Raw genomic sequence first — 9552 nt, 5'->3', positions numbered from 1 at the left:
CGTGCTTATGTACTTAAAATAGCTCCCTTTTCTTGATGACTGTATTCTAAGCAGGAACAAATGTGTCTTTTTGTGGATGCTATTAACCAGGATTTTTTCCATGGTTCTAAACTGAATACCAGAGGAGTTACATAATGTTTTTGGGGAATCTATTTTTATTGTCTTTTCTGTTTTCCACCCCTTGTTATAACGTAACTTAGTTTATCCCAATATGGCTGATCTCCTCCAGTCAGTAAAAAGATGTGAAACTTGACAAGGTGACTTCTAGGTGATGGATTTTAATGGCAAGCCAATTATCTTCTGTGAATATGTGAGTGTTTTTTGTTACAAGCAAGATTTCAGTTCAGCTCTACGTGTCTGCTCATAATGTAACCCAATCACCACAACAATTCTAAATTATTATTAGGAGGAGAGGAGGGATTTGAACTATTGGTTTGTGGCTTTTCACCATACCGCAAATTATCTCAATGGTAGCAGACTGTGAGTGTAAAACAATATGTGTGATAGAAATAGCTTATACTATAACTTGCTTGTCTTTTGGTGAAAATAGGAAGATGATTTCACATTAGGAGATGGGTACAATGAAGGCAATCAACTGATCCTAGGAAATGATGGAATTTTTCTTCTGACCTTTTTCAGTAAGTTTATCTTTAATTGATTACCTCCAGAATCTTTAATTGATTACCTTCAAAGTGATGTAATTTAAAAGGGTCTGCTGTCAATGTTGCGTTTAGAAGGTGTTAGAAACCTGCCTCTGGCTGCAAGTTTATATATAGCACATTTACAGATTCCCTGACAAAGCTCAGCAGCCAGTTGAATGAAATTCATTGAACAGATTTGGACAATTACTGGAAATTTAAATGCTAACGTGGTTTTGCTGCATCCAATTTAACCTACTTTACCTAAAGTTGTGCATTACTAAACAACACCCCATAGACCATAAAACACTGGTAGATTGAAGCTTTTCAATTAAAAAAAAAATTGGTACTCCTACTATTGTCTCGATGTTGTCTGCATTAGCTGTCAATAGAATGTTATAGATACATCAACTTGTCAAAGGTGGCAGAATGAACCTAAGCAAGCAGAATTAATTTTTGAAGGAGTATCACTTCTTCAATCTTTTTAAAGTTAAATCGTACGAAAGCATAATCATAATCATGAACTTTATCTGTCTCCCTTTCCCCCCCCCCCACTGCTATCTTCATTTGCAATGACAAATTGTCAGTTTTCAATTAGTATTTTAAAATCAATCAAAAAATAAATAATGATAGACAAGAAAGCTGGCACTGAAAGGGAAGAAACATGGAACCAGGTCATTATATTTAATGAGATGAATGAGACGAGAGTCAGACAAATGGACGATTGTTAGCAGTTTCCCAACACAGCTGCTTCCAGCTTTCTGCAGAAACATTATCTTTCCAATATAGTTTCTAGATTTCCTGATCAATTAATGTCAGCTGACAAGATGAAGGTCTGCATAAGTAAATTGTAACTCCGGTATTTGAACAGCGAAGTCCTTGGATGCAACACTGGGCTCATTCAACTCCCTGCTAAAAAACATGAAAACACCTTAGTCAAACAGAAATAGGTAGTTGGAAGTTGTCAATAATATCAGCAGTTGAATCTTAGTGTCAACATCCTGAAGTGGATATTGAGCTAAACACAGCTAGATAGGTGGCACAGTTAATTATGCCTCACTGTCAATCTCTTTCCTTCATTCTCCTTTACCAACCCATCTTTATAGCAGCTTAGCCTGTCAGAACCTTCATCTCTCTCTCTGTATATGCACTTTCCTTCATCCCTATATCCCTTACTTCTGAAGGTCCACAACTGTAGACATGGAGGGGAAAATTTGTAACGGTTGGCCTGACATTGATAGCAATGAAAAATTGTAGAATATACACGATGATTATGATATAAAAAATGAAGTGAGTAGAATCAACCTGTATTTATGAACATCATGTTTGACTAATATTAGAGCCAAACAAGATGAGGAAGAATCAATGAATGTAATTTACTTGAATATTCATAGGAGGCCAGAGAACAAAGGTAGATCAAATGGAATTGGCATTAATATACCAACATGGTTAACAAATAAAAGGAGAGAATACTTTATATTGGTTTGCCTAAGAATGGCAGGCTGTGACCAATGGGATTCTCTAGCGATTTAGAGCTATGTCCACAAATATTCATAATATATATCAACAATTTGGTTGAGGGGACCCAAATGTAAGAGTTCCAGGTTTGCTAATGGCACCCCAATTTGGACAGCTACATGGTTAGATTGAGCCAAACATAGGCAAGTGGGACTAGTGTGGGTGGGACACCTTGATTGTCATCAACAATTTGAGCAGAATGGTCTGTTTACACACTGTGTGACTCTAAAGGTGTTTTTATGGTGTAACACCGCCTTGAAGGCGGCCCAACAAAAAGAAAATAAGTTGAAGATACCTTTTTATGGAGAAGGCCTTAAAAGCAGATCCAGTGTTGCTTTCAATGCAGCAGCATCTGGAGCCATCTTCCGGAGCTGAGGGAAGTGGGCAAGTGGTGCCCGTCACTATGACATCATCCATACACGCTGAGAAGGGAAAGCGGCCTGCATCCAAAATGGTGACTAAAGAGCAGGTACTATAAGAGCAGGCAGATCTCCAGTGCAACATAATTAGCTTTATTATGGCATATGGGATTTAAAAAATCTCCTTCCTGGTCACAGGCTGACGGTATCCACGTGACATCATAAACCTGCCCCATCACAGCTGCTTTTAGTAGCATTGCCTTCAGGGAAGAGGTGGAAAAAGATGCTCCACCTTTGACTCTACCTCCCACCCCACCTAAGGTGGATCAGAGTCAGCTCCTGAGTCTGTCCTCGAAACTTTCAGCAAATTAAGTTTAAGCGATGTGTAAAGGCAGTGAATATCTGCTTTTACATTTGCTTTTTCCCCACTATAAAATGGTCTTATGACACAAGATGAAGTAGGAATGTAAGCAGAGATGAGCATACAAAACAGTTTCAGGGAACATGGACAAGTTATGTGAGTGAGCGACAGGGTGGGACTTGGAGTGGAATATGCAAAAACTTGACCATCCACTTCAGTAGGAAAAAGAAATGCTATGCGTTTATTTTTAATGATGAGAGATTGCAAAGCCTTGATGTTTGAAGGGAGCTGGATGTCTTTTAATACCAGCCACTGAAAGAAAACATGTCAATGCAGTAAAAATTTAGGAAGGCAAAATGTATGTTTACTTTTATTGCAAAGGCATTTAATTCCAAGAGCAAAGATCTCTTACAATTATATAACAACTTAACGAAAACACACCTGGATTATTTGTGTGCAATTTTAATATCTTTACCCAAACAAAGGCATGTTCCCACATAAAGAATGCAGCAAATATTCACCGGACTACTTTGTGTTTGTCAAGAAAAGAAATATTGGGTATTCTTTAAAGTTTATACAAATGGAAGGTGACTTCATTGAAACAATCAATATTTTGAGAATGCTCAACAGATTAATTGCAGGAAGAACATTTTGCCTTCCTAAATTTTTACTGCATTGACATGTTTTCTTTCAGTGGCTGGTATTAAAAGACATCCAGCTCCCTTCAAACATCAAGGCTTTGCAATCTCTCATCATTAAAAATTAATGCATAGCATTTCTTTTTCCTACTGAAGTGGATGGTCAAGTTTTTGCATATTCCACTCCAAGTCCCACCCTGTCGCTCACTCACATAACTTGTCCATGTTCCCTGAAACTGTTTTGTATGCTCATCTCTGCTTACATTCCTACTTCATCTTGTGTCATAAGACCATTTTATAGTGGGGAAAAAGCAAATGTAAAAGCAGATATTCACTGCCTTTACGCATCGCTTAAACTTAATTTGCTGAAAGTTTCGAGGACAGACTCAGAGTCTAGAAATCATTGTGTAAAAAAATAGATTTAGAAATGAAAAGAGAGTAGTGAGACTTGGAATTCTCTAATGAATGGCTGTTGAAGATCAAGTCACTGATTGAATTCAAAGCAGAGATCAAAAGGTTTCTGAATTTGGAGAATTGAACAGATTATGGGGATAGTGCTTGAAAATGTTCTCCAGGTAGAATATTGGCCATGGTTTTATTGAATGGCTGAGTAAATATAAGGGACCAAATGGACTACTACGGCTATTAGTTCCGATGTTTTTGTGCACTTTCATGCCACTCCCTTATTATCAATGGCAGCCAAAATGCTTAATCTATCTGTTCAGCACATTCTGCTCATGTATAAATTTACTGGAAAAAGAAAAACAGAACACAGATGACCCAGTGTTTTCCTTCCTCTCTCACTCAGCTGACTGTGGCTTAGGATGAAGTCAAAGATATCCATGTCCTCTTGAATACAAATAGAGAATGCTGGATGAACACAGCAGGCCATGCTAGATTTGGAGAGGGAGAGGGAAAGGTAGAGATGGATGGAGAGAGAGGGAGAGGGGGAGGGAGAGAGTGAGTGAGAGAGAGAGAGAGAGAGAGAGAGAGAGAGAGAGAGAGAGAGAGAGAGAGAGATTACCATTTGATATTCTAGGTTGACAGCCTTTCATCCATAGTCTTTTTTCTCTTTGATCAGAGGATTTTTTATGTTCTTGGCTGTGGAACTTGGATGCTTCATTCTAATCTTGAGAGTAAAGTTTTGTCCAGCCACATAGCACACTATGCACAATGATCTTGATTTTTAATGTCAAAAGCAAAAGGTATAATTTGTGTCATTTATCTCTAAAGAGCTTTCAATCATCCACCAGGAGATACCTCAGGAAAGGGACACCTCATTTGCCCTGTGCCATCTGAAATCCTTTGTAGCATATTTTTACACAGTAACTCACATGCCACAAATGAGAAAATGCAGATGGTAATTCCAGTTGACATTTTGTCTGTCCAAGTTCCGCTGGGGCCATCAATAGACAAGATACTTGTGGAGATGCAAGTGCAGGAGTTCCAACTCCTACAGATCATTTAGATAGATGCACCTCAAGAATGAACAACTAGGATGCTTTGCATCCTGTAATGGTCTTCCTGTAATGGAAAGCAATGTCAGCCATATCAGATATGCCAATGAATGCCTGTGGGCTGGGTCGTTGGCTTAAAAAAAAGGACTGCATGGAATAAAACACATTTGTCGTTGTTTGCGTGAATGGTGAGAGAGATGAAGTAAGAACACGAAAAGTGCTGCTTCTTCTCAACCACTGCACAATACCCTACTTATCCTTAGGCATGCCCACAGATATCCTTTACCCTGATATCTGAATCTGTCACTGCCCAGGCAAAGTGGGGTGAAATCTGCAGTCGGTTCTCAAGAGCCTCATGACCCAAAGGATAATTAAGAAGAGTGCATCAGTGGTTAGAGCTGGGATCAAGCTATCTGTTTTTCCTTATCTGACAGCCACAGATTTAGAAACATTCCAAAGTACTAGAGGTGGAAGAATGGTAGCATGTGCTACCACTTATGTGGCTTAACATGATAAATACTGTCGCACTTACCAATTGTGTTCAGATTGGGTGATGATTGACACATTGCCATTTTACTTGTTATTGTGAGGGTATGAATTGATGCCGAATGATGGAGAATTGGTAAAAGGATTTGTATTGTGTTTCTGAATTTTGGTCATTGGGGGGCCATCTAAAGGGGTGCTGGTTTCTGTACCATTCCCAGATGGAGTGGAAACATGAGTGGGTCATCTGGAGTTGCTTTGATTGTCAGCAAATCTCTTGAATCATATCTATTGAAAATATGTCTGATGACACTCCCACTGAGACCCAAGGATGAGACAATGAAATCCAGGTGACAACCAGATGTGTTATTGAGCATGTCATTGGCATACTGGAGATGTAGCTTAGGAACTAAAGTTCTGGTAGCATCATTCATTGTGCACCTGCTAGAGTGTTCAGAACGGCAAGCCTAAATGCCCACTCATTTTGACTGGTTGCAGTGTAGGAAAAATATTCAAAGTTACTTTTCCAGGCAGAAATTCATTGATCACCTTTTCAAAGAGTAAAACTCTAATAATCTGCTCTCCAAATATTTTGAAATCCAGATGATCTGGCATCTGGCTTCCCATGGTCCTGGAACCAGTGTTTCCATCTCTGCCCCAAGGGCCCAATTCCCATGTATCCTTCCAATTCCCCAGGACCCCAATGCCAGTGCTCCTTTTCAACTCTCTTGATCATCAGTTCCCTCATGGGCTTTAAATTGGCCACGATCCTGTTTTCCATGCTCCCACTGTGTTCACTGTAAAATTTATTTTAAATTTTAAAAAGTAAATTAAACGTGCATCTACGGCTCCTAGAACACTTCCACCAGCGTTGTCTCCGCTCCATCCTCAACATTCATTGGAGCGACTTCATCCCTAACATCGAAGTACTCGAGATGGCAGAGGCCAACATCATCGAATCCACGCTGCTGAAGATCCAACTGCGCTGGGTAGGTCACGTCTCCAGAATGGAGGACCATCGCCTTCCCAAGATCGTGTTATATGGCGAGCTCTCCACTGGCCACCGTGACAGAGGTGCACCAAAGAAGAGGTACAAGGACTGCCTAAAGAAATCTCTTGGTGCCTGCCACATTGACCACCGCCAGTGGGCTGATCTCGCCTCAAACCGTGCATCTTGGCGCCTCACAGTTTGACGGGTAGCAACCTCCTTTGAAGAAGACCACAGAGCCCACCTCACTGACAAAAGACAAAGGAGGAAAAACCCAACACCCAACCCCAACCCACCAATTTTCCCTTGCAACCGCTGCAACCGTGTCTGCCTGTCCCGCATCGGACTTGTCAGCCACAAACGAGCCTGCAGCTGACGTGGACATTACCCCTCCATAAATCTTCGTCCATGAAGCCAAGCCAAAGAAAGAATAATAATAGAAATAACATCCAATAGTTCAGAAAATCTGCGAGTCCAATACCCCCAAAATCCTGAGTGTGTTGAATTATCAGATCTTTACTGAATAACTGCAGATGGCTGAATATGAGATCTTAACAATTCTCTAGAGATGCTTGAAAGGATTCAGAAGCAAAGTCGCCAAGGATATTTTTACTTTAATGGGATCCTGGTAGGAAATCTTGTTCTAGCCAGCTGCAAATGAGCTTCTTGGACATTTCTCTGCTAATCTATATTGTCCCTTTAAAACTGCAAGACCACGATAAATAGTTATTGCTTTTTTTTCAATTCTTTTTTCAGCTTCCGTTGTTCTAACAGTTCCTGCTGCTGGTAAAATTCCTGCAACTAACCTTCATCTGAGGTCCAAAGTAACCAAGCTGGTCTGATGCATCAGGGCTCCAAAGTACAAAGCTTATGTACAATGCTCCAAAGTTGTCAAATTCTCTAGCAAAATTTATTAAAAAGCCATCAGTACATGTCCTGTGAGCTAGACCTTTAACACACACAGTGATTAAAAAAAAACGGCTATGAAGTTTTAGTTTTTGTTAGCTATCTCCATGACAGGCATACCCTATATAACACAGTTTAGAACAGCACGATCTTTTATATAATGTGGCTTATAATGTTAATAATGTAATAACCAAAGATTGTAAAATTTTATGAATATTGCATTACAAACAATGGAGCAATAATTCAACAATGCTCACCGCTCGGCTGTGTCCATTCTTTCTTTTCAAATATTTTTACACAAGGTAAACTAATGATAACATATATCAAATCATATCACATATCAATTGTAAATTAGAAGCAAAACCATAATTATTATGTAACTTTCTTTCAGGATGTTAAATTCTATACAGTATTTATAATAATTAAACAATTAAATCAAAACTCAAGTTGTGTCCAAAATTAGCATTTTATGCAAATAATACATGTAAAATTCCCTTATCATGGCTGCATTCATTCAACTTCATTATTGCTTAATTTGATTTAGTATCACTCCAAAGTAGACTCTAAGTGGGAAGGTGCATCCATAAAAGTGCATCCACACAAACAATATGAGTGGAAAAAGAAAATACAGTGAAGGTGATACACGTAATGAATGGAAAAGAACATTGGAAAAGAAACTAGAACTTATTAAGCAACATGAAGATGGCACATCATTTCCAAAGATAGCACGAGACAAAGGCATAAATGAATCATCTCTTTGAACTCTAATAAACAATAAAGATAAAATCAAAGAACATGGAAAGGCACAGCATTTTACATGACTAGAGTGATTGATAGACATAGAAGTTCTGCAATGGAAAATGTGGAATGCCTTTTAATGATCTGGATTGAAGATTGCAACCAGAAAGGAATTCCATTAAGTCAAATGGGATCATTCAAGCTAAAGCAACAAGCCTCTATTGGATATTAAAAGAAAAAGAAGAAAACAGAAATCCAGCAAATCGTGGTTGGTTTTACAACTTCAAAAAACATGTGGGGCTCCATAATGTTTGAATTACTGGTGAATCTGGGAGTACTGATAGTGATATGGCTGCAGGCTTTCTGATGGAACTAAATGAAGTGATGGACCAAGGAGGCGACAAAGATGAGCATATTGTCAATGTTGACGAAACTGGATTGTTTTGGAAAAAGCTGTCATCGCACACATTTTTAGCCTAGAAATAAAAATTTCAACCAGGCTATAAAGTTTTGAAAGACCAATTGATGCTTCTACCTGGTGGAAATGCAACTGGGGACTTCAAACTAAAGCCTCTACTTGTGTACCATTCCGAGATCCAAGAAGCTCTTAAAGGTTGTGCAAAAAGTGCCCTCCCTATAATATGGTGATAAGACAATTGTTTAAAGAATGGTTCACAAACTATTTTTGTTCTGCAACTGAATGCTACTGCAGAGGTAATAACTTGGATTAAAAAAAAAATTATTGTGAACTACTCTTTGCAGATGATGCCGCTTTAGTTGCCCATTCAGAGCCAGCTCTTCAGCGCTTGACGTCCTGCTTTGCGGAAACTGCCAAAATGTTTGGCCTGGAAGTCAGCCTGAAGAAAACTGAGGTCCTCCATCAGCCAGCTCCCCACCATGACTACCAGCCCCCCCACATCTCCATCGGGCACACAAAACTCAAAACGGTCAACCAGTTTACCTATCTCGGCTGCACCATTTCATCAGATGCAAGGATCGACAATGAGATAGACAACAGACTCGCCAAGGCAAATAGCGCCTTTGGAAGACTACACAAAAGAGTCTGGAAAAACAACCAACTGAAAAACCTCACAAAGATAAGCGTATACAGAGCCGTTGTCATACCCACACTCCTGTTCGGCTCCGAATCATGGGTCCTCTACCGGCACCACCTACGGCTCCTAGAACGCTTCCACCAGCGTTGTCTCCGCTCCATCCTCAACATCCATTGGAGCGCTCACACCCCTAACGTCGAGGTACTCGAGATGGCAGAGGTCGACAGCATCGAGTCCACGCTGCTGAAGATCCAGCTGCGCTGGATGGGTCACGTCTCCAGAATGGAGGACCATCGCCTTCCCAAGATCGTATTATATGGCGAGCTCTCCACTGGCCACCGTGACAGAGGTGCACCAAAGAAAAGGTACAAGGACTGCCTAAAGAAATCTCTTGGTGCCTGCCACATTGAC

At 39.9% G+C, this 9552-nt stretch overlaps 1 protein-coding gene and 1 long non-coding RNA gene across 2 annotated transcripts in view; one reads left to right on the top strand and one right to left on the bottom strand.

The window, feature by feature from the left end:
* The first annotated feature begins 211 nt into the window (after positions 1-211).
* Positions 212-9552, top strand: part of LOC138756240 (NEDD4 family-interacting protein 1-like) — a 70563-nt gene continuing 61222 nt past the window's right edge. Inside the window, exons 1-2 of the mRNA XM_069922823.1 lie at positions 212-310; positions 551-638. Of these exons, the coding sequence (XP_069778924.1) occupies positions 272-310; positions 551-638 (127 nt within the window). The 5' untranslated portion in view covers positions 212-271. The remainder of the gene's footprint in view (positions 311-550; positions 639-9552) is intronic.
* The window catches only part of LOC138756241 (uncharacterized), a 32713-nt gene continuing 24469 nt past the window's right edge, over positions 1309-9552 (bottom strand). Inside the window, exons 3-4 of the long non-coding RNA XR_011352895.1 lie at positions 7249-7342; positions 1309-1550 (exon numbers count right to left, since the gene is read on the bottom strand). This is a non-coding gene — a long non-coding RNA (uncharacterized lncRNA). The remainder of the gene's footprint in view (positions 1551-7248; positions 7343-9552) is intronic.

The sequence above is a fragment of the Narcine bancroftii genome, chromosome 3 (genome assembly GCF_036971445.1).
Source record: "Narcine bancroftii isolate sNarBan1 chromosome 3, sNarBan1.hap1, whole genome shotgun sequence".
In the NCBI taxonomy this organism is placed as follows: Eukaryota; Metazoa; Chordata; class Chondrichthyes; order Torpediniformes; family Narcinidae; genus Narcine; species Narcine bancroftii.
The sequence above is the reverse complement of the archived record's forward strand: the minus strand, read 5'-3'. Positions and strand labels throughout refer to the sequence as shown.